Source organism: Phaethon aethereus (assembly GCF_964289735.1).
Source record: "Phaethon aethereus genome assembly, chromosome: 1".
NCBI lineage: Eukaryota > Metazoa > Chordata > Aves > Phaethontiformes > Phaethontidae > Phaethon > Phaethon aethereus.
In genome coordinates this window covers 102,836,368-102,861,537 of record NC_138575.1, presented here as the reverse complement: position 1 = coordinate 102,861,537, position 25,170 = coordinate 102,836,368, and the positions used below count along the sequence as shown (strand labels likewise).

Genomic DNA, 25,170 nt, shown 5'->3' with positions numbered 1-25,170 from the left:
AGCTGGTGATCCTTGCCCCGCCATTCTGTTGTGTTGCCTCATCACTTCTGACTGCCTGCTGTCCAGATGCAGAGTAAGCCTGTCATCCTCCTCCTGTGAGTTTTGCCCAAACATCCAGAATTTTCTGAGCCTTGATGGGTCATTATGGTCTTTTTTTTTTTTTTTTTTTTTTAATAAATAATAATAATGGTCTTTAGTGGGACTCAGAGAGAGAACTGCTGAGATTCAAGAAAGAGGTGCATGGCAGCTTTATCTCAGCGCGTCTTATCCCAGGACTGTCCCAGAGACTCCTCCAAGGTTCTGAGAAGATGCTGCTGGAGCAAGTGGCAGCCCCAGCCCACAGGGGAAGACACGAGGATCCAGGCAATACCCAGCACCAAAATTCCACTCCAAGTGGCTCCTCTCCTTCCCCCCATCTTATCTCAGGTGGTAACAAGCTAGTTTATTTTTAAGCTAGTTTTTCTAAAAGTACAAAAAATGTTCAGGGCTGTCTAAACTGAGATCTATAGGACAAGAAGAAAATGTCAGGTGGGCATCATGGGAGAAGTCCTGGAGCTGGAGGCTAGAAGGAGCTTCACTTGTGGCAGTTGCTCTAAGTGATCCTTCGGAGCAGTGGAGGGAATGCCTGTTAACACCATTTTCTTCTTTTGCATCTACTTATAAACAGGTGGAGCGAGGGAGGCTCTGAAACTAGGTGCTTCAATCTGCTCTCCAGAGCAGTACCTCTCTGCCAATGCCCTGTCTGTACAGCGTTGATGCTAAATTAAGATCTGACGCTACAGGCATGTGAAATGTGAGGGTATTGGGGAGAATCACATAAATTATTCAGGATGCAGCACCTTCTCCCTCCTGCTGTGAGTTGTTTTTAAAATAATCTGGTATTTCAGGGGGTTTGCACAACCTCAACTCCTGAGTCAACCATGCCTGAAGTGATTGCCTTCAGAAGGCTCTCTTTCTGTGCCCAGTTGAGTCTGCCGATTCTCCAGCACTCTGCGGTACGTGGTATCATCTTGAGGTCTGAGCAACCACCATGTCAACACGGAGAAAGAAAACAACAAACAAACAAGAATACAGTCAAAAATAAGACAAGAGCACAGTACAGCTTTTTAGACTGTTTTATTTAATCTTCCTGATTCAGACCTTGAATTCCTGGGTGCTCTTATTTAAGATTTCAAACTCCAGGTCAATGTTCTGTATCTGTTTTCTATAGCCTGTTCTTGGTGTATGGTCTGTATGAACTCTTCATAATGAAGACATCTGCCTGCCTATTGCATGTCATGTTTTCAATCTTGGGATGATATATTTCTTTCTGGTTCTCCAGTAGAAGCCGGGACCATGATCTCCGTACCTTTAATTTGCTGATAGCGCCACAGTTCTTCCTCCCAAATATAGGTTTTTGATGCCTTTCTCATTTCACAACAGTTGCATAATGCAACTGCTTCATTTTGATTGCTGGAAAGTGAGCACAGAAGAGTGGAGCTCCTGTACTATGCAGTGGTCCTCCCTGGAAATGGAGAAAAACTGTAGTTTCTCAGTTCCAAACAGTGTACGAAGTAATGAGTTTCAACATCAACAAAAGAAGAGGAACTCATACCTGCAAGATCACATAAAACAGGTTAGGCTTACAAAGAAATGTAACATGCATCTGTATGACTAATTAACAGCTACAATAATACAAAGTCTCCACTGACCAAACATAAAAAATTATGACATCAAATTAAAGAATAGAATGGATATTTTAACTGACTTGTAACCAGTGCAATTCCCACAGAGAACATATAAACATCCCTAAGTTTTCACCCATACTTTGACCTGCTTAAAATCCACCGGACCCAAGGACTTGCAGTGGAAGTTTTAGGGCTGTTTCGGGGTGTTTGCATGACCCTGGGATCTGAAGGATTCCAGAGAACCGTGTCCCAGGCTTCTCAACGCTCATTATGTATGCTTTGCTATTAACTGGCAGGAAATCTCATGGAGTTGGTGGAGAAATTGTGTCTTGGTTTCAGGCCAGACTAAATTCCTCCATTTTTCAGAATAACCATCAGGAGAAGTTTAGCTTTTGGGAGACATTGTTCCTGATCATCCTTCATAGCTGAACAGATACCCCTGGTAGACCACCACCACTTTATCTTCTTTTTTTTTAAACTCCAGAGCTAAGTAACTTAAGAAAAATTCTTATTTTGATGGATATTTATTTAACAACTCATTTCATGGTGGAAAGCCCTTTATATCAGATACTTCTGAGAACAGCCTCTTCCATCAGCCCAGTTCATTCTCCAGAAAAGGTTTCTCCTGTTTGAGGAAAATTGTATTTTCTATTTTTGAACAAATGTAAAAGTGCCTTTCTGTAACTCTTTTGAATCTTGCTGGAGGTATAAAATGAAATATAAGCAAAAATTTAATTAATTTTACTCTAGATGCTAGATTTAGGCAGTTGTCTTGTGAGTGTGTTGACTCTAGCTACGAGCTAAGTTTAACACATGAAGCATGTCCTTTTGATGATGGCCGCCTCTTTCCCCTTCCCCTCACTGCTGTTGGGTTCACCACTGTCCCCTGCGCTGAGGACAGGCATGTAAGCCCTGCCCAGCAGTGACAGCAGCATGGCTTACCTCCACGCCGGGCGTTAGGGCAAGATAGCTGCGATCCCTTCCTTGCCCATCCCCTGCAGCCAGGCTGCTCTTGGACGTGGCTTTGGAAGCAACGGCACGAGTCGGGCTCCAGCAAAGTGTTTTCTTTGACAGTGACAGGCAGAGGATATCGCAGGAAGGGGGAAATCAGTTTCCTCTTTTCAGATGATTCTACTGAATGGCCAACGATTTCTGCACGGTCTCACTTCCATGAGAGAAGTGGCCCAGACGCCACAGCAGCAAGGACGCAGTGACAGCCCAGTTGCACGAGCAAGGAGCTCGATGGCAGCTAATTTCCACTGCTCCGCCGGTGCTGAGCGCTCTGCCCGAGCTGCCAGGCTGCTCCTGGTAACCAGCCTCGCCGACAGTCTGCTTGCAAATCTCTGTGTTTTGGGGTCTGCAGCATCCAAGTAGCTTTAGGTTGTCAGTCTGTAAGCCGGCAACAGATCTATAGATGAACAGACCGCAGGTTTCATGGGTCCGTAGGCACTGAGGAAATAACATGCTGCAGGCAGCGCTATGCTTAGCTCTGCCCGTCAGCTTCAATTTTAGCTCTTTAATTTCCTGTGGCTGCAAGTGGTGGTGAAGGGCTGTGCTATCATTTAAAGACTCTGCCTTATACTACATGTTTTTTTTTTGAATGGAGATTGTAATTTTTTTTTATATCTGTCTTTAGGATCTTGATTTGCTGCTGCTCCGTGACTAAAGTCTTTAGAAACTTTCATAGATTAAAACTACTAATTTTTACTAATAATTTTAAAAAATATATATTCAAGGGGCTTTGAGGACCTGAAGAAAATCACTTGCCTTCTTCTAATCCAATATATGTGAGGAGCCATTGTGTTTTATCTCTAAAATTCACTACTAAAGAAAAGAAATAGGAATTGAGTTGGGCCTGTCATATTTGATTGTACTGGGAATATGCATGTAGCTATTTAGATGAGGTGTTTTTGCATTTGTTCTCTTTCTCCTTCCTGTCTGCTAATCAATCCATTGGGTTATGTAAAATGGAGAAAGTGGAATCTTACATCTGTTGTGAAATGAAAGTCAGTGGCCAAAAAACTGGATGGCTCTTTCAGAGCACTTTAAAGTCTCCCTCACCACCAGAAAAGGTAAAATGGATTTTTGATGATCCCTTGTTTTTCTCTGGGATTTCTACATGAATAACAACTACCCTGTCCTCACATTAAAAAAAAAAAAAAAGATGTTTTGACACCGATTAAGCCACGCTGAAGATGATTCATGAGCTTTTAATTCAGTATGACTATCGTTGCATCCTGACCTATACTTGCCATTTGAATTTAAATTCTCCTAGCTGCATCATCGTAGAAATTACTCCTTTGTCTTGTAAGATCTTAGAAATAGGATGTTCCAGTGTAATGAAAATGCATTATTTTCAGTGATGACAAAGCCAATAATAACACCCTTGCCTAATCCCTTTATAATACTTGAGAGGTTTGCTGAGTTACAGCCTTTACTTGACTAGCTGTGTTCTGGGTAGGAGAAGATGAAAGTGAGAAATTGTCTTCTTAAAAACACATGGAAACACATGTCCCCAGAAAATTTAAGGCAAAGAGAAATTTTGAAGTGTAAACAAAAATGTGAATCATTGCCAATGGGTGTTAAGCTTCATGACCGCTTTTTACTTCAATTTGTGTAGCTGCACTTTCAGGCTGACTCTGCATAACCAGGTACAATCTTTCTAAACCCTACATTTTCCTCCTGTAGATAGGACTTCATATCACAGCATTGCTGAGCTAGTGTTTAACAAGGAAAAATATTTAGCAGTAGTGATATAGCTTCCTACCTCATTCTTGCTGTAGTAGTAATAGCTGTATTAATATGTATCTTAATACCATTTTTACACAGGTTGGAATTAAGATCCTGTGGGATCAGGGAATTGATGTGGAAGGAGTAGAAACTCTACAGACACTGAGCCATGGATGTTTGCCTGATGCTTTCCACTACAAGTATGACAAAAAATACAAAAGAAAGTATGTTCGTTTAACGCTGCAGGACAGAAAATAGCTTTTCAAACAGCTTTCCTTACAAAATGCTGCAAACCCTGCAGGCTGCAGAAAGCAGATGGTTTAATAATTGACCCTGTCTCTCTGTTGCATTGAATCGTGATATGCTAGACTCTGTATCCTTTACACCATCCTCTTCTCTACTGCTGAACACCTCGATCTTGCAGCCTGAAAAGCAAAGAGGTAAAAGAAGCCTTGTGAAAAGCAGAAGAGGGAGAAATAGTTTTCAGTGAAACAATCAGAATCAGTTTATTTTTCCCTAATGTTTCACAATTTGTGATTTTAGAGACGTGAGTTTCTTCCCTCTTCTTCACTTCTCTCTTGATGCAGTGGGATGAGACTCACATGATGCAAGCGGGGATGCTATCACATGTATTTTCAGTGTGATTTAAAAAAAAAAAAACCAATTATGAATAAAATCCCTCACTATCGCCACTGGTGGGAGGCACCCACATACCCAATAATCCATCAGCGCATGTAGGTGTGGCGTGTTTATGAGAAGTTCACGGGACTGGGAGTTGTGGGGTGCTGATGGAGGCTGCTGACTGTAACTCTGGAACAACGGGGACTGAGCGATACCTCCTGCTGCGGGAGGGTCACACTCTTTGGGAGTGATCAAGCCCAAGTGAGTTATACAATGGTGTGCATTGGTAACAGCTGGACGTTGCCCTCCCTGTGCTGAGCGAAGCTCCTTTGTTACAGAAAGAAAAAAATCCAGTTCAGAAATATTGGAGAGGATTCTGTAGCAAGTCTTAGAGCCCGAGTCCCTGAGCCTGTGAAACCCAACGCTTTGCTACAGGTTTTAATCAACTCAGTGTTTATTCAGAGAGAGGCATAAATCCAGTGCCCCTAAAAATTAACGTGATTTTTGACTAGGACTCAAGGTTAAGCTTCGGTTAGCTCATATTTCTCGAAATGTCTCAGCCAGAGTTTGCACACACATTCCCCCATCCACACAGTATTAATCATACTTCTGCCATCTCAGGGTGCCAGAGTATCTCTGCATTTCCCAAGCATAAAAATTTTTTTCTTTCTCTTCATATTCTCCAAGTCCACATACCATGGACTGGCCCCCACCGCTATACGTAGCAAGTTCATCACCTTCCTTCCTATGGCATTTTCCTGAACACTGTGGATTTAGAACAGGCTGTAATGTAATACTTGGCAGACCCATGCTCCCTGTAAAACAAAACTGTTTCTACTCTTGTTATTGGAAAAGCTTTTAAATGTGACCACTCAAGACTAACAAAGTAGAAGGCAATCAAAACAGCATGTCATAGCTGCTATTTAAAATCACTTATCTTCAAAATTTTCAAGTCATCATGAATTTTTCACTTGACAACTTCTGAAGTTTGGGAGCAAAATGCCTTCAAATTACTTCCACATCAGCAAATCTGTGGTGTTTATTTCCACCATATATATCTTGACATTCCTGCTAATACTGATGATAGATGAAGGCCATTGCCGAGTCTCTAGGAATGCCTTGTGCTAAGGTGATCAGATTAAAAGTGAAAAAAGGACATGGGCTGGAAGGAACTTCTTCCATGTGCTAGAGAGCGATGCCATCTGCACCAGGTCACAGATGTAAGTGCAGATGATGTGTCACCTTGCATAACTGGGCAGGAGCCATAGGATGGTAGGACACTCCATCTGGGTCAGGTTATACAACAGAGGATGTGTTTCAGTCTCATGGCACGAACCAGCATCTGGTCTGGGGCCTGTGTGCCCCTACATGCAATGTGAATTACAAGAATTCAGAGAAATTTGGACCTCTCGTGGATAGATTAAAATATTTTACTTAAGTTATCCAACATAAGCAATCACGAGTAAATAAAGAACAAAACAATGCACAAAGAATGACAGTAAAGGGTGGTGGCGGTGGCAAGACAAGTACAAGGAGGTACCTATCCCTGGGATGACTAAGGAGTCTGTGGAGTTCCCTGCTGCAGGCTGTTATGGATGCTGATGCTTCAGACTGGATCTCTGTAGCCCGGAACCCCATTTCTGATCAGACTCCTCCCGTGTACTGTCACTAACTAAAATATTCTTCGTCTACATAAGGTAATTAGTCTATTACCAATACTAATTATTTGTGGAGAGGTGTGCTCATTTCTTAACAATTAACGTCTTCACCTTTTTCTAGTGTTCTTATTTCCGAACAGTCTGATTAAAGCCCATCTGTTCACCTACAGCTTTTAGTCATACTTTATGAAGCCGCTACCTTTATTTTAATTTTAAATGACTTGTAATGATCTCTGGTACCATTTAATATACCAAGGACTACTGAAGGAATTAAGTATAAATTATAGTCACCAGAGCCTAATTTTACCCTTGTGTCAAGGGGTTGGAAATCCGTCTCTGTAAGGAATGTCAGGGAAGTTGCTCTGTACAACCTGTGGCAAAAGTCTGCTGAAGAAAACCAGACTGCTGAACACGGACGTGTAAACTGGGCTCCTCTTGACCAAACCAGGACACCTGATGAAGCTTTTTTTTTTCCCCCCTGCTGCTGCCCCTTTCTCTTTTTACCAAGTTTATACTTCCTGAAAATTCCCAGCTCAGAGCGGCTTTCGACTCACGTCGTCCTCCTCCGGAGGACACTCTCCCTCGGGTCTGCCGAGGAGCCGCGCTCCCCCTCCATCAGGCTCTCCCTCGGCGCCGCGCGCCACCACCGGAGGCCATTTTCTCTCCTACACCCCTCCCCAGTCCTCGCCCCCCACCACCTTCCGCCGCCGGAGCCGCGGGAGTGGAATGAAGGCTGCGCAGCCTCCGGGCCGCGGCCCCCTCCCTGCAAGCGCGCAGCCCCGGGGCCGCCCGCTGCCCTTGTGGGCGGGGGCGGGGGCCTCCCGGGGCGCCGGAGAGACCCGCAGCCGTGCGTGGGCGGGGCGGTGGCAGCCGGTGGGCGCGGAGGTGGGGCGCGCGCCGCGGGTGCGGCTAGCGCTGCCATCTTGCGGCCGTTCGCCGGGAGCGACCGTTACTTCCCAACCGCCATCGCTGTACCGGCGTTCACCGTGTCCCGGCCACGGCGGGATGCGGTGTTCTCCGGCCATTTACTTTGTGGCCTCGAAAGAGAAAGCACTGCCTGAGGACACTCCTGGGGGAAAAATAATTAAAAAAAAAAGATACTTGGGCTTTTGCCAAGTTTTTTCCAGAATGAGGAAGGTATTTGCAAAATAGTGCCCAACCCCGTTTTTTTCAACTACACAAAAAAAAAAAAAGGAAAAAAAAAGGGGGGGGGGGGAAGGGAGAGTTCATCTGTCTTGGGTTCCATAGCAGCAGCCAGTGGTGAGGAGGCAGAGCTGGAAGAGGGCACTACTTGCCGCTGCAGATTTCTCTGCATGCTTTTTTGTCTGCCTCTCTCTGTGTCATTTCCTCTGTGCCTGTCTTGATACCTTTTCTGCATTTTGTATGTATGCATTTCTGAGTGTCTGTACTACTGTTTATCCTGATGTCCATGCTTCTGTCATAATATTGTATGCAAATAATGATCTGTGCACCGATAGCCTGTAGAAACTTCCATTGATCTTGGGACACCCTGATACAGCTATGAAGAGATACATCTTTGTGTCTGTCTTGGCTTTGAAAAGCTGATGCCCCGCTTTTTCTTTCTGTGAGCATCTGTCTGTCTCTCCATTCGTGACAAGGCAGATACTCTTAAGGAAACCATGTACACACATTGCACTATCCCCCATAGCTTCTGCTGCACTTAAAGGCAATTACTGTATCTTTCTGCACTGAAGGTATTGCAGCAAGGGTGATTTTGCAGTGAAGGTGCTCCATTTTGTTTGTGATCTCAGCTATACTTGACGTATCTTTTACAGATGGAATATGGCATAGCCAGGATATCTGTATTGTAACTCACAGCCCAAACATTTGCCCAGGCATTATCTTTACATTAACAGGGTAATAATGAACAGAAGAGTTAGAGCTTGGGCAAGGTCTCAGAAACTGGATTTGATTTAATGCAGATTCCTATTGGCCTCACCTGTCAGTCACAGAAAGGTAGCAGACCTGCTGAATGCTTGCATCGCTGTACCTTTCAATAGACACTGCGAGACACTTGGACAGGCAGGGTGGACTCTTCCTCACTGAAAAGTGTGATCAGCAGTATCACCATTCTTGTCATCTTGTGGAACAGCCTGGCTTGAGGGTCTGGTGGCTGGGGGAGTGACTTGCCAGCACATGGAAGAAGTTTTCAGCAGACAGGATAAACCTATTTCTCCTCCCACTTCCACCCTGGCTACATCTGCCTTGATTTAAGGAATTTTTATTGAAATTATGGGAAGGCACAGTTCCTACTGGGAACAAACATTTTCACACATCGAGCACATTTCAAACCAATCTTCACTGCTGCTGTCTATTACTTAGCCTCCCTCTCCTTCCAGATTTTGTCAAATGTCAAAAAATTTGACAAATTTTGGCACTTTGTCAAGTGTCAAAAGAGAAATGGAAGAAACTCAACAGTAGCATTACCTGTAAATTCTCCAGGAAAATATTCTTGTTGTAGACGTAGATGCTTCCTCTTGGAGCTATTGTTTCTGCAACACACCAACATGAATTTATCTTTAACGGTTGCTTAATTTCAAATGTTGCTTATTCCCTCTATTTCTTTATGTGTCTGTCTCAGTCCTTTGCCTATTCTACCTTGCAAGGTATCCAAATATGTAGAAAAAATTAGCATTTTTTCATACATTGACAGGTAATGTGAATTGTTCAAATGTTTATTAATTTAGAAATACAATATTTTTGGCAAAAAAGAGGTTGTAAAACCTTGGAAGACCCAAATATGGGTACCCTCCACTAAGTCTTAAGTATATAAAACTTAAATGTATATTTACTGAAGGATGCAATTCAGGTAGTTAGAATTGGCTTCCCAGTTTGAAATGAGAACCCACTCTGTGATGTTAACATAAGTTTCTCTGGAAGTTATCAACGGGAAGGAAAAGTCTGGAAAACAGCCACACTGAATTGTGCCTGATGGCTCCTGAAGCTGCTTTATGACCAATAGAGATCAGACTTTAATCAATAAATCTGTCTCTGTTTTGACTGTAAAATGAAAAAAGTTTGCAATGCCAAAGCTGAAAGGCACATTTTTTTCCACTATTCAACATTTTTTTTCTCCTCCTGTTTGTTGGTGACAGAAAAGGAGTTTTGCAGAGATGCAATACATTTCATGAATTAGTTCCCACTGGAGACGTTGGCTCCTGGACAACAAACTGGGCATGTTCCGATATCCCCTTTTTAGAAAATGCTTAACAAACATCAGTGTGGCAGCAAGAAAAGAGTAAACACAGTTGCTGAACTGGTTTTTTTTCAGTGTGTGGAGGGAAATGAGCCAAAAGAACTTCAGATAGCAGTTGGGACCTGACTGGTAAGCGCTGCTGAGAGACAGTGGTATTCGCCAGACTGCCAAGGAAGAAAGAAAAAAAAAATCTGATGCAGTGTGTATTGCTTTTTGAATTGAAGCACAGTGTTCAGGCCATACATATGGCAACCTAGCTTACTTCTTGGGGATACACCATGCTGTTGCGAACCCTTGTCTTCTGTGAATTGCTCAGGCTTATGGGTCATCCCCTTGATCTTCCCTCACTTGTGAGATGCTAAAAGATTTTTAAAAAAAATACATCCTACAGACGTGAAGAAAGAAACTCTAGAAACTCCTCCTGGGGGGAGATGGACATAAATGCAGAAGTAGGGTAGCTGTATCTCACGCCTGTGATCAGCATGAGGTGGCAAAAAGGCAAAGTATTCTGCCACTGAGTTTGAGAAGTGTAAATCTAGGGAATGTGGCTGCTTGTTTTTCCAGAGATCACCCTCAAGATGCAAATTGTTCATTAACTCGGGGTGGTAAAACGGATTATTTTACTTCCAGAATTGCTGGTTTAAAAGCTAAGTAAAGGGATTTAGGGATGAAATTAATTCAGTGATTGTTCTGTCCAGGGCAGAATGATGAAAGGGAAAGAATCCCTGATTTAGAGATTCTGGAAATAGGGAATTCAAAGAATCAGGGGAGTGTGTGTTTTTTCTTCGTTATTCATGTCATTTTTTCATACCAACTACCTGATTGTACAAAAGTGTGCAGCCACCACAGTTCTAGAGCAAACACAAGCCTGAGTTTTGTAAACTGAAGGAAAAGCAGAACAGACACCTGTGCCAAACAGGGTCATCTGTTTAAGTCTGATACTAAGAGGCTGTTTTATATGGGAAAATATGACTTCCTTAGGTGGATTATGGTCTTGTCAGCATCCCCCACTACAGTTTTAGAATATTCTTTTGGATGGATAGGCAATGGATGAAGACCCTAGAAAATTGGACAAGTGTCAGGAGTGGGATTTAGTCTCCAGTCTTAGGCCATTTTAGTGGCAGCTCTCCAGGCCACCAGCAGCTGCTCTTGAACACTGCAAACCTTCTACAGGTCACATACCCTGTTTGTGAATGGATGTCTCAGACACCTGAGGAGACCTCATATAGCACGACAAGTATGTTCAGGCAATTGTTTAGCTGTCCTTTACTTTTTAATGAGCTTATTAATTTATCTTACTGAAACATAATAAATGATTGTTCTTTAATGAGAAGAAAAGGCAGACCACTAAAGTTACATTTGATTTCTAGAATTTTGATCTCTCATCAGCATGTCCTGCTGACTCAGCTGTGTATGGTTTTCAGAGGACTGATTTTAAGCTACATTAACCACTCAGTTGCCAATGAAGCCAACTGGAAGCCAGCTATTTTGTATTTCTCATAGTGACTTCTGAATCCATGTTATTTCCCAATTGTGCTTTAGAGTTTAGATTACAAATTTGAGATTTAGCTTTACTACTAATGGGAATGTTTCAGGGGTTGGAATAGTGGAATAGCTTCAGATTTGTGGCTGGAGGAGCTGTCAGAACAGGGAATTTCTTAGGAAAACACACTCAAGACCATGTGTTCAATATGCTAAAGCAGCTGTGAAGTGACTCAGACTTCACAGGGCATCAGAATGAAGACCAAACTCCTGGGTGCTGTCTGGATCCAGGTGATATGTATGTACAGACTGTAGCTGGTGACTGTGCATCTATAGATGTTTGTTTTCCTTTGCAGTAGTTTTTTTCTGGTGTCAGGAATGCTCCCTTTGATGATATGAGAATTCCAAAGAGAGTGTTAAGAAAATATAAGAATAAGTCCAGAACCATAATTTCCAGGAAATTTATACTCAAGCTGCAAAAATGGTACGTCCCGTAAAAGGGAAAACAATCAGGATTTTCTTTTTACAGTAGCCCTAAACACTCATCGGAAAATATTATATGCTTACTTCAATATTATTGCTATTTTTCATCTTGCCTAGCAGAAATTAAGGGTACAGTTTCAAGGTTGGCTTAAGCCAGTCTAGCCATGTGTCACCACAGAGAGGGGGCATGTCCTACCTTCCCATGCTGCTACCCATTCCTTTAACTGGCTGAACAGTTGCTGATGGTGAGGCAAAGGTAGCAAGTACTAGTGCACTGCAGGGATGAAGGGGAGGACAGTGTTTCAGCAGTAGCCTGATTGTTCTTTTTAAGCTGGTTGCAAAACCCCAGGGTGAGAGTCCATCTCAGTAAGCACCATGCAGAAGTCTTGCACAGATTTTGAGCTGAGCTGTGATTCTTGCTCTCTTTTGAATCCTTTTCTCTTTTTAGTACTTTGTAGTCCTTACGTGCCCAGTTTGTTACCTCCGAATATTTGGGACAGTGATGAATGTTCACTTGCCACCCCACTAAGAGACTTGATAAAGAACAGGACCATCAGACCTGGGTCCCATTGCAAGTGTTAAGTAAAGCACTTATCTGTTCTGAGATCTGCAAACCAGAATCATAATGCTCAGTCTCTGCTTTCCTCTCGCTTCATCCTGTTAGGAAATGTGAATGGATACCTTATTCTGGAAACTTGGTTCATCATTTGTGTTAATAGAAGTAGGACAAAGTGTCCTTAACTCTGACTAGTATTTTTGCAAGTCACCCCAATATAAATGGTAAGTGCTATGCACCGAGTCTGTTACCATAGAAAAGCAAAATGCTGCCTATTCTTGTGCTGCAGTATTGCATTCACACTCTCACAGTCACTGCTCTGGTTAATCTGCTTTCTATGACTTGCTTGTTGTTTATCAGAAATGAGTGTCTCTTAGGAAACTTGTAGGAATGTTTTTTTCCTGGTGTTTCATTCTCATTAGGAGAATAAAAAATACATGCCAGGTATACCTACCCTCCCCATTCCACATTGCACCTCTTCTCACTGCAGCTAATTTACAGATAGTTAAGTGTGCTATGGTGTTTCAGCTCCAAATGTTTAAAGCAGCTTTTAGATGTGCTCAGATTTTCTGTAAAATTGCAGCCTCCGAAACATCTCTTCATCCCTGGCATTTTTCTGTTCTTGTTTTTATAATAGCTGTTGTCAACTTGCTTTCTTTTGTGAGTTGTAGTTCCAGATTGTAGTTACCTGAAACTATGTTTTGTTTTGCTCATTAAAAGAAGGCATCTCATTTTTGATACTAGGTGGTGTATTTACCTTTGTTTCTTCTGCTTACTTGGCTGTTTGTAAACTGTTCCAATGAGCTTGTGCACTGGGTTTTGTCCTTGAAAGGTAAGTATTACAAACTTTTCAGAGAAGGGATAATTTTAAAGACATATTTTAATGATAGAAAAGAGATAATGTTCTGTGTTTAAACACAAGGACCTATCAGTGACTTGCCCAATACAAGCAAAGTGTATTACCTTGTCTTTATTCTTCTGCAAAGATTAATCTTTTTAGAATTTATTACTGACAAATGCATAGGAGATTAACCTGTTTTCTTAATGGTAATTTGTAACAGTATTATAATCTGCTCTGTGTAATGCTCTCTTACCCAGAGGAAATGAAAACAACTCTAGTATGAAGAAACCCTTTTGCTGAGGGTGACATTTAGTTGCCCTCATTGATACTAGACACCCGTTAATGGAAGTGTTCACCATTTCACTCTGCAGGAGTCCCTCCTGAAGACTTCTGGAAATATGCTGCAGCCAAGGACAGAGGGATAGTGTGTCTAAGCACCAGTGTGCTTAGGCAAGGCCCCTCAAGGTAATATTTTGTGTTACGACATCAGTGGCGTGAAGGTGGTGGAATATGTCAGTGCATCCAGCCCTCTTTTTGACTAAAGCTGAGTTTAGTGGGGGCAATCAAAGGAACATTGAGCATGTTTTGGAAATCCTCCATGGAGCAGTCTTTTCAGCACCACAGTTCAGTGGTAAAGTTCTTGCTACAGCCAGGAATAATAAAACAGCGGGGTGCTGGTAGCTGAATGAAAACATCTAATTGCCTCTTTCTGTGTTAGAGACTCCCCTCCTGGCTGATGTGCCTTCTGGAGGGAGGGACATCCATATGCAGCCTGGCCAGGGGCACACCAGTCATTTTGCAAAGCCAGCTTGTTTGTCTTTGCCTTATCCCTGGAGCAGGGGTTCTAAGCACTCCCTTTTCCAGCTGGGAAACAAATACATAAAGCAATATTTACTTATTTATTTTTAGTGGATGCTTTTGACTTCCTTGAAGTCAGCACACAAAGTCAATGTATTTATGCATTAGCATGACAGGATTTAACCTCAGGTCCCCTTCAGAGCTCTTGGTGGATAACCTCAGCATCCAGAACTTCCTCTTCTTCCCCATTCCAGGTCTCCTGCTTAGGATAGGAGAACCGCTGTCAGTTTCAGCTAAGGATGACATTAACGTCTAAAATACGGCTTTCCCAAAAGTCTCTGGAAACAATGTGGATGATTACTATTAGCAGAGAAGACAGTATATACATGTCATTCTTCCTTTGTAGTTGAGGAAAATGGGTGGAAATGAGGTAACACTGATGAATGTGCAGATAGCTGAGCGTGCAGAAACATGGTAACACATTTACCACGCAGCCTGCAGTGCAGTTAGCTGCTTATCTGATTTGCTACTTGTCGCTGCTAGTTGCGCCTGTTCCGGGGTGGGGAGAGAGGAGGATCCAAAGGCTCTTGGATCTTTTCTTATATGTAATTTAATCAGGTGTGCTGATCCTTTGATATATGTAGGCTGGATGAGAGTAGACAATTTAATCAGACTGGCTCAGGAACAAGCATTATGTCTACCTGGAATAAATTCTCATTAGAGTTACTGTTTATTTTTTCCACTCAAATGGTAGTGCAAGTTAATGGAACCTGTTAAAGCTCTTATTAACTACAGCTTGTGTTTATCTTCTCCAGAAACTCCACCCTTGGAATACACCAGACCTGCTGGAAGCACTATCTGACTATCCCTAGGTCAGGCTACAAATGATCTTCTGTAAGTTTGCTAAGCAGGAAAGGATTAAACTATGAACAATGCAGAATGAGATGGGTAAGAGGGTTGAAAGCCTTTGATTTAGGCCACCAAATTCAATCTAACACTGGTAAAGTTTTATACATGGTTGGGAAGGGATTTTTTCATTTTATTTTTTTAAGTCACAGGCAGATGTTCAACTCCAAATGGAAAAAACAGTGGGAATTATTAGCTGTACTTTGGTAACCTCTTCCTGGAAGTCATTTGCACCTGAGAATTATTTCTTAGCCCAAATGAAGTTAGTTGGGAATCTCAGGGAACTTCTGAGGAGGCAGATGCCCACATCACAGAATTATTATCCCAATGTTCTTGTGTGTTAACAGTCTCAGCAGGCACAGTGTTGGGTTTGTTTTCATTCTTCTGTTTGCTTGTCTTATTTAGGAAGAACCCTACTGCTGGGAGACCTGAATTACTTCTACATCTGTTAGATAGGGGTTTGGTATTTCCATTTCCTTAACTTTCAATCTCGTATCTTTAATTTTCTACATAAAGAAAAATAAACATGTGCTGTCAATTTTGATAACTACTGAGCTTGCTGATGGCTTGAAAAGGATAAATTTGACTGTGTCAGCTGAGAAGGTGTGTCCAATATTGCCCAGTTTTTTAAGGCCACAAGAAATCTTATCATCTTTCATAACAGAAGCAGGCATGCTGCAGTTATTGCTTAAGCAACATTTTGCTAATAAAATGTTTTGCAATTCAATCTTCTATTAAACAGGTAGGGCAGGCAAAATGAAATAAAAATAAAATTAGGGGTGTGAAAGGATACTGGATCTTAGACATGCACATATCTTGTAAATTTAGGGTAAATTAAATAGATTGCTGCAGAGCTTAGTAAAAGAAAAAAAAAGATTTTTGGCATTTCCAAATGCTATTAAGGAATATTGAAACAAGAGTTCATTTTTAGTTTGGAATTGTTCCATGACATTGCACTGTCCAAAAGTAGTTCTGTATCTACAAACAAAATGCTTGCTACTGCAGATCACAGAAACAGAAATGATGTTTAATGGTTGGGAAGACAATACAATGTAGCCAGTTAATGAAAGAGCTTGTTCTGTACAGAAAATTATTTTGAGCAGATACACACATATATAGAAAGCAAGATTAATTTAGAGACCTTTGTCATTAAAGCTGATTTTTGTATGGTTTTCTGTGGGATTTAAGGGGGATTAAATGTTTGACATCACTTTGCCCGCACAGGCTATGTTGAAGAGGTTACCGAGTGGGTGATGGAGAACTCAAGTATGCGCCTATGCTGAAAGAGTGTAAGCAATGGATCAGACTGCAGCCTGGCCAAACAAATTGCTGTATCTACTACATTTCTAAAAGCAAGGTGCTTCTAGTTTGACAGCAGATGCTGCAGGGATGGAGAGCTGAAGGGATTTTTATGATTTGCCAAAATACAAGGGGAACTTGGCAAGGACATCGGAACTGGGATGCCCCTGTCTTCTGTCTTCAGTGATGCCTTCTTTCACGTGCATCCTTTACATGCTATGCTGTTTCTAAACAGTAAAAACACAAAAAATAAAAAGTCAGCAAGGTGGATTGGCTGATCAGGTGCATTTCTCTTTTGGAAGAGATGGTCCTGGTCATGAAGCTTCTTTTCCTCACCTGCCTGTGGCCAACAGCTGTGCTACACAGTTGTCAAAGTCAGCATCACCATCTTCATCATCGGCAACAATTCTCATTCTTAAAAAAGCACAACAGGTAAGCAATGTACTCTCTCTGTCTAGGTTCATCTGATAAACTTTATGCTGTTAGCAACCTTTGAATGCACCCTTTTTATTCACTGTCCTGTTTTGCCAGTTTCTGCATTTATAGTATGCATAGTATTGATAAGGTGTTCCCAAAACAGAAATCTTGAACTATTAGTTGTTTTTTCATAACTAGACGTTTCATATTGTGATTTCATGTATGCTTCATATATATGCAGGTACACACACACATCCCCACACACAGCTTTTTTAACTTGTGTGATACCAGACTGCTATAGTGATGTACTAAGTATTCTTGGCTTCTCACTCCCATTACAAGCAGCAGAAATGCCTTCCAAAGTTCTCTGACAATGTTATAAAGTGACTTCCATTACCTAAACAGCAGAGTAGCTACACTGTCAAGAAGACGTCTTTATGGCACTAAATGACGTGAAGTGTACCTTATTTGTAGTGATGACACAGTGTGTTCGCTTTCTGGAATATACTTATGCTTTTTAGGCATTTGTTCTTAATCTTTCCAATCAAGTAGGTGGTTCAAAATGAATAATGATACAAAGGTTTTTACATGTAAGTTTCTGTGCAGGGTGTTAGTGCTTTTTTCAACAAATGCAATTTCACATCTGCCATGTGAGGTCTCTGAATGTGTTGCCAGATTAATCTAATAGTATATTAACAGACCAATGACTGCCAGTGATAATCAAAGCAAAATCTGTCTTTTTTGGGAGGCCAGAGAAATTGTAATAAGTAGCCCCATTTAAGGAAGGAGAAAGGATACAACTGTTACATTTTTCTATGTACTTGACCCCCTGTTAAAATGGGCAGGGGAGCTCATAATTTATTCACACTCTGTCACGTACTGAGGAAAAGTAACATAAGTGATATGTTTAAGCTGTTTTTTCAAGTTACAAGCTTTGTAGCAGGTATACAGGTATACAGCTGTTTACCTTCTGTATCACTTCTTATGTGATAATCCATCAGTGATATATCTCTGAATCCCTGCATGTCTTGATAAAGTCACGTTTAAGCAATGCAAGGCAACAGAACATACCCCAGTGACACAATGGGGGTGCCTGGAGATGCTATATCGCTCAGTACTTTTGGATTTCAATTCAAGGTCATAGGTTCAGGTTTGGTCTAAGCCAAAAGCTAATGAAAAGAATGGCTATTCAGCAGACCGTTTCAAACTCACTGACAGTTTTGGAGTGAGTGCTGGTGCGTGATTATTTGTAATAACAAAACAAAATAAACAGAACTAGCCCTAATAGCAACATAAGGTCTAATCTCGTGCTTTGCTAGCCTTGGGAAGCAGTTAAGAATCAAATGGAAACATAATAAAATGTCTTCTTATTGCTGTAGTAGTAAGGAAGATCTATTTTAAGCTCAGCTGATACACTTTTGTCAGTGGTAAAAGGGAAGCATATGCTACTGTTCTTTGCATTTATCCTGTTCTGCAATAGCTGAGAGAACTTGCTCCATCACTGACGTAAAAAAATCACAGAGCAGGAGAGAAGCCTGGTGGTAGGAGACAGCATATTTTGTGGCATCCTGCTGGACAGCCTTTGTTGACCTCTTGCCACAGGACAGCAGTAACAGTACTAGCACAGTGTCCTCTCCATCTTCACAGATCTTTACTAATACATACAAATGGATCCATATGGCAATCCTGTGAGACAGGCAGAAGTGTGCTAAAAGAAAGGAAGAATGGGAACAAGGAGGAATGCTAGGACTGCATTCTCAGCTGATGCTGACTGGTGTAGCAGTTTTCCTTACACAAGGCAATACTTCGGCCTTCCATGTCTTCATTTCCTAGGTCCTAGTGATTTGGAACTGGGAAGAACACTGCAACATCGGAGCCACAGAAGTTCCCAAAGCTTAGTATCTGCAAATCAGCTTTTCTGTGGAAGGGATCCAAATATGTTTAATTTCTCTTTGTTTGATTCCCTGGTTTTGTTCTAAAGGCAGCATTATCCTCCAGTACATTGCAACAGGGTCTGACTTTCCACCAGCCTCTTTCTTTCTGGGGAGAAACCTTTTAGCCAACACTAGGGTTATTAGGGACACAGCTGACAGATGGCCTTGGTTAAATGGGTGGCCTTTCAAAAAGAATCCCACGTGAAAATGTTACTTAACCTACAAGTTCTACTGTTTTAATAGAGGAACCCAATTCTCCCTCCTCCCAAAAGCTATTTGCCTGCATTCTCTTGTAAAGAAGATTTTAAAGCATTAACGAAAAGTACATGAGAAAGAGATTATTTTCATGGACTGTTTCCTACAGCAAAGAACAAAATATCTGACTGTCAAAATATTAGGCTTTCTAACAGTACATGTTGCTGATGTCACCAAATACTCAGAAATGCATTTTATGTGAGAGAGAAAGAGAACTGGACAATTTTGATTATTACATTTATCTGGGCTTCAAGATTTTATAAATGTGTTAAAATGTTTAAGAGATCATACTGCTGTATAACTCCACAGACTCTCCTGGGAATAAGATTTATGTAACTTCTACCTTTTGGATACCTTTGATTTGGTATTAGCTAGAGTATCTTGGGGACATAGCGCTGGAAAGAAGGTTATGGCCATTAAATCCAGGCTATTCTTTTCATAAAAGGGTCCTTCATAGTATTCTTTTCATGAACTTACCTAGTTACATTTTGAAAATCATGAGAATTTTTTTCCCCACTACCCCCATACTGCAACAATAAAGGAAGTGTGGTATCTTGGATACTAAGTTAGTGTAACGAAACCAAAACCGCTCCTAACTATCCTTCCTAAGACATGAGTTTCAGATTTTTGAAAATCTGTTGTGATGCGAATGGTGCTGGAAATGTGGTTATATCTTCCTGAATACCCAGAGGTGCTTCAGCTTTTCTCCAGTCTCCTACCAAGAACTTTCACCATATCATTAGTTATGCAGGACATTAAAAACAGAAGAACAGCCACACAGGATCTAACCAAAGGTCCATGTACTATAGTGACGTGTTTTCTACAAGGGCTGTAAGTACAAGTTTGGAAGAATAAGGACAGGGCAAACACATAAGATATTTCCCCCTAATACTCCCACCCATATCCAGTCACCAGAACTCCCTCAGAGACTTCCTGTGTGGGATGTAATTTCTGGAGATTTAGTGCCCTTCAGTGGATTTCTTTTCCATGAACTTCTCTGATTCCTCCTTGAACCAGCATTAACTTTTGATAACCTGGTAAGTTAAAGACAAGCAGATGGGATACTAACTACATCAAGTCCCATGAATGCCACTGATTGTGCGACTACACTGATGGCATTATGTGGTTAAATGCTTTAAGCAAAAATGATCCAAGTACCCTTGAGCGGACCTTTGACATTTCATTCACTATTAGGTATTCAAGGTTAGGTAGGAGCAGCTAAAGTTGTCTTTAAAGGCTTGCCACATATTTGTCCATTGTTGAAGAATTCTGAATTAGTTGCTTTGGTTTTGTAGGCAGTGACTAACTGCTCTTTGAGAGCTCTGTCAGATACCAAGGCATCAAGCCATGAGTCCATACAACAGTATTGGGTAGTGAATTGTCCAAAGAGTGGATCTCACTTTTTCTCATCCAAAGAGCTAGTGCTTCCATTAATTTCCTATGTAAGTACCAGCAAGGGTGTCTTCCCTGTGTGATCTGAACCAGTTCAAGTGCTTTTTATGACCTCTGTTGGAATTTAATTATAGATTACTATTTCATTTGCATAATGTACAACATTGCCTGGAATACAGCTGTGGAAAGCAGAGCTATTATAACTGGAAGCAGTATATACATTCTTGAGCATGTACCTCACTGAGACCAATAACCTTGCATTTATCATTGCTCAGATCTATGCCAATACTAAGCCATCTGTCAGAATTCCCTTTATTACTACTACCCCAGGTGGGTAAAGAGAGATTTCCTTTTCTTAGGTGCATGTATCTGCTGATACATGCTTCTGCTGATGATTTCACAAAAATTTCTTCACCAAAAGCGTTGTCAAGCACTGGAACAGGCTGCCCAGGGAAGTGGTTGAGTCACCATCCCTGGAGGTATTTAAAAGACATGTAGATGTGGTGCTTAGGGAGATGGTTTAGTGGTGGACTTGGCAGTGTTAGGTTAATGATTGGACTCGATCCTAAAGGTCTTTTCCAACCTCAACGATTCTATGATTCTGTGATTCTGTGTGGGCTTTTCCTCTCAAATACCACAGCCTGGCATCTGCCATACAATGAATGTGCAGAATCAATGACAGCCTTTGGACTCCTAGATTATGGTGCACTGGCCAAAGCTGCATGATAAAGAGAGCAGGGTGCCAGTCCACCAAAATATAATCTGTGTCTTTACTGTAATTCTGTGAGAATGAAAAGTATATCACGAGTGACCTCAGGAAGCTTTTCTGAGACCTAGGCTATTTAGATCTGTCTCTTCTGCTTTTTAATGGAATTGGTGCCATGGGAAGGAGCACTCAAGAAAACATCTGCTGATGATTTCACAATGCTGTAGTGCTGACCAATAGTTAGATACGGGTCTAGGATTTCTTGGGAGTAAACAAATACATACATGCGACTCCCTTTGAATCATCAGTTAAATAACTGTAATGCTGCAGTGAGGACAATTTAATACTGTAACTCTTAGCCAAGGAGCAACATCTGGAGTCCAGATGCTGATGTTAAAGGAGTATCTGCTGGAGAACACTTCTTAAGCCTTGGGTGGAGGTTGCAGTCGAGAAGAAGAAAAAATGTGATGGAGAAGTGCATTACTTTTTAAGAATTTTAGAAATTTTTGTGAATTTTTTCTAAGTGTCGGTAGCTTTGCACACGCAATGTTACGAGTGTCCATGAAATTAATTCCAGGTACCACAAGTATATATCTCTGCATGTAAGCTTACTTTCCTTTACAATAAAAAATATATTCTGCCAAAGGAAGGTATTGAAGAAAAGGAGTAGCATGTTATAATGGAAGTGCTATTCTGAACCCTGCAAGGTGTTGTCTAGTTTGAACAACCACTTTTGATAGCAGTTAGAAATAATTATAGATAGTCCACCATTTGTATATGAACATCAGTTTGAAAAGGCTGTTCAAACAAGTGGGCACAAAAGATGTTTTTCATATAGGCAGCATTTCTGTTCATTTTGCCCTCATCCAGGAAAACAAGGAATATCAAAATCCCATAACATCTCTTCTCAGTGGCTCATTAAGAGAAAAATTCCTGCCCTGGTAGCTTATGTTTTGCCTTTCATGACCCGGGATAGTCTTCCTCAGTTGCATACTTGCTTTTAGTAAGAAGTCATAATAGATGTATCATAGTTTTAGCCTGCTTCTTCCAGTGAAATCATCAGAGCATCAAACAGGTATTTTCCTTGGCACAGCCAATGAGAAATAACCTAATGCTTCTAAACTGTATTAGCTGTGCCGTGGCATTCTGAACATAATTCATCATTTTCTCTTATACTGGTTCCCAAGCAGCAGAATTTCCTTGTATACCTATTGCAGAGCATTGCAGGTGTTCAGTTCTACTGCCTGTTCTACTCTGCTACAGGCTTGCTTTGTGGTGATTTTAATTCTCTGAAGCATGGGGTTTCCTTTTAGCATCCATGTATTATTTTCATACTTAGAAAACTAAAGTCTGTATTTGAAATGCTTTATGGGCGTTCTGAGTGCCCTGATAATTTGGTTCAGACAACACTGCCAGAGACATTCAAGAATACTAAGGTAAATTAATTTGTTCAAGCCCAACGGTTCTGTATAGCCCAGCAGCCACCTCAGTATTCCTGTAACACAGCATTCTTAAAAGTAATATCTTGGGCTTCATTATTAAGAAAAAAAGGGGGAAAGGAGAAAAAAAATAAGTAAATACAGGCGCATACCTTATCCTAAGGTATTCCATACCTTGTCTTAAGCAGTGTTTGACTACAGGGCAAATCTTCAGAACAGATTTCTATCATTCAGTCTAAAGTAATAATTAGAGTTGCTGGCAGCAAAGTCCCAGAAAATCACAGAAGGCATGAAAGAAATTATGTCTAGGGAGAGTCCCTTGCCTGTGGCAAAGTAGCTGTATTTAAGTCATTCCTACAGATATATGTCTGACCTATTAAATAGCCCAAGTGAAAGAAGTCTCAAAAACTGCCTAAGTAATATGTTTCCATGTTTCACTCTTCTCACCATGAGAAAGGTTTTCCTCATGTATACCATAGATCTCCCTTGTTGCCACTGCTTATCCTACTGGGGAGTGGACAATGGAGCAAAGGGCCCTGTAAAACTCATGATGTGTTCTGAAGACTATGATGTGTTCCCTCAGTCTTCTTGCTCTAAATTAAACTACACAGGTTCTTACAATCTTCCCATGCCTTTCCTGAAATGGGGGTCCCAAAGCTAGGCATAATTCTGCAGCTGAGGTATGGCTAGTTCTGTTAGTACTTGGGGCCAGCCACTTAAAGCAGGACATGCAACAAGGAGGGGAAACTTAAGGAGACACCGTAGCATTTTCCGTATAGCAGAACCAAAAATGTAATGGGTTCTTTCTGAAGTCTGTGTCCTGCAGCTACCATGTAGATCTTTATGTGTTTTAACCCAATACCTTTGTGATGTGGGCATGTACCAGACACCTCTGCTCTCTGTGCCATGGTTTCTGCTTATAGGAAAAATGGAAAAGGAGCCTGCATTGTGATGGGCATCTGCTGTTCATTTTCAGTGCAGGCCTAGCATATGAGATTTCTTTCTGAAGAGCTCGAGTCCATTCTTAGGCACGTGGGTTTCCAAGTGGAGTTTGGGATGTTGTGCAGTACATTCTGTGAAGGGAAGAAAGTTAGCAACAGTCAGCAGAAAGAAGTACAGAATTCATGGTGTCCTACTTAGAGCGCAGGTTCATCTGTGTTGCCTTGGTGCTACACAGAAGCTCAGTTCTCTGTAGCATGGGGAAAAACGCAGAGACGGGACTTGATGCAAAGAAATGCTGCATGTATGAGTGGCAAATAAGGCTAACGAGTGACTTGGCCAAATCTGGGTGACGTTTAAGAGGATCACAGAGAACAAGTCCCTGGATCCAGGTTCATAGTTTCCCAGTCCTTCTGAAAAATTATTGACTCATTTGAGCTCCTAGGAAAAAAAAAAATTATAATAGAAAGTATAATTGTCACTGTAATATGGATAGTGTATGAAGTGGTTTAAAACAATGGATACGTGGTGTTATTCCCAAGTCTGAGTTGCAGTGGTTATGTGAATAATATTTTTTCAAACAGCTATAACCTCTTATATAATGATAGATACAATCTCTGAGGGGAACAGAAGAAGAGCTAGATGTTCTTCCTAGGACTTTTCATATATAATTGGTGTTCCTCATGGACCTGGGCGTCCTCATACCTGATTCCCCTACCTTTTCCAACGTATCTTTCTCCAACTTTATAGCGCAATTGTTTCCCTTATCATACCAGATTCAACTGTCCAGAATTCTTGAGTCCTTTCTTCATTTAACTAGTACTCTGAATGTCAGGCAGAAAAAAAAAAAGAAGTTTTTCTTTTTTTTTTAACATAGCAAACGAGAAATTAAAATGAGGAAACTTGACAGCACAAAAGTACGGCCACTTAAATCTGAGCAGCTTCTTCACATAGAGGACCATGACTTTGCACTGAGACCTGGATTTGGAGGTAAGCAGCACATGCCTGCGCTGTGCTGGTTAATAGTTTATCCTCTCTCTGGAACTTTACTAAAACTCTGTCCAGCAGTGTCACTTAAAATTGAATGATGGACTTAATTGCAGCTCACCTCTTTTGTTGTACTCTAGGGAATAAAGAAAGAAGAAATCCAGAAATATTTGAAGGCAAGGGACTTTTTTGTGTTTAGCATACCAATAGGAGAAACTGTTCAAATTGTCTCCTTTGCAGAACTAATTAAAAAAAATATTATTAGAATAAGATTATTTGAGAAGAGTGATTATGGTATCCCTGTAAACTGCATAGTCTAGTAGCAATTAGCAGATTACTTAGTCATCAAATTTGTTTTGAGAGATTGAAATGAACCATCAATTCCTAAATCTGTTTGCTCTGTACAAAATCAAAAAACCACCCACAGACCTTCAGTTTATTACCATGAGGCCTTCAGTTTATTACCATGTTCTTTCTGTGTTGTTGGGCATTATGATGATTATTTCTTCATTTAACTAAATTGCATGTGGATAAAGGGAGTATTCAATGGGATGTTGTACTGGGTTTGTGTGGCAAGGTTGAGGCGGGAGGAGGCTACAGGGATGGCCCCTGTGAGAAGCTGCTAGAAGCTTCCCCTGTGTCCAGTAGAGCCAAGATGGACCCACCTCTGGCCAAGGCTGAGCCCATCAGCAATGGTGGCAGCGCCTCTAAAATAACAGAGTTAAGAAGGGGGAAAAAAAAACCCCTGCACAACTGCAGCCAGAGAGAGGAGTGAGAATATGTGAGACCGAGAACCCTGCAGACACCCAGGTCAGTGAAGAAGGAGGGGCAGGAGGTGCTCCA

At 41.3% G+C, this 25,170-nt stretch overlaps 1 protein-coding gene across 1 annotated transcript in view; it reads left to right on the top strand.

The window, feature by feature from the left end:
- Positions 1–4,421: 4,421 nt before the first annotated feature.
- Positions 4,422–25,170, top strand: part of GABRR3 (gamma-aminobutyric acid type A receptor subunit rho3) — a gene marked incomplete at its 3' end in the record, with an annotated part of 46,638 nt that continues 25,889 nt past the window's right edge. Inside the window, exons 1-3 of the mRNA XM_082001947.1 lie at positions 4,422–4,621; positions 16,541–16,690; positions 24,218–24,330. Of these exons, the coding sequence (XP_081858073.1) occupies positions 4,470–4,621; positions 16,541–16,690; positions 24,218–24,330 (415 nt within the window). The 5' untranslated portion in view covers positions 4,422–4,469. The remainder of the gene's footprint in view (positions 4,622–16,540; positions 16,691–24,217; positions 24,331–25,170) is intronic.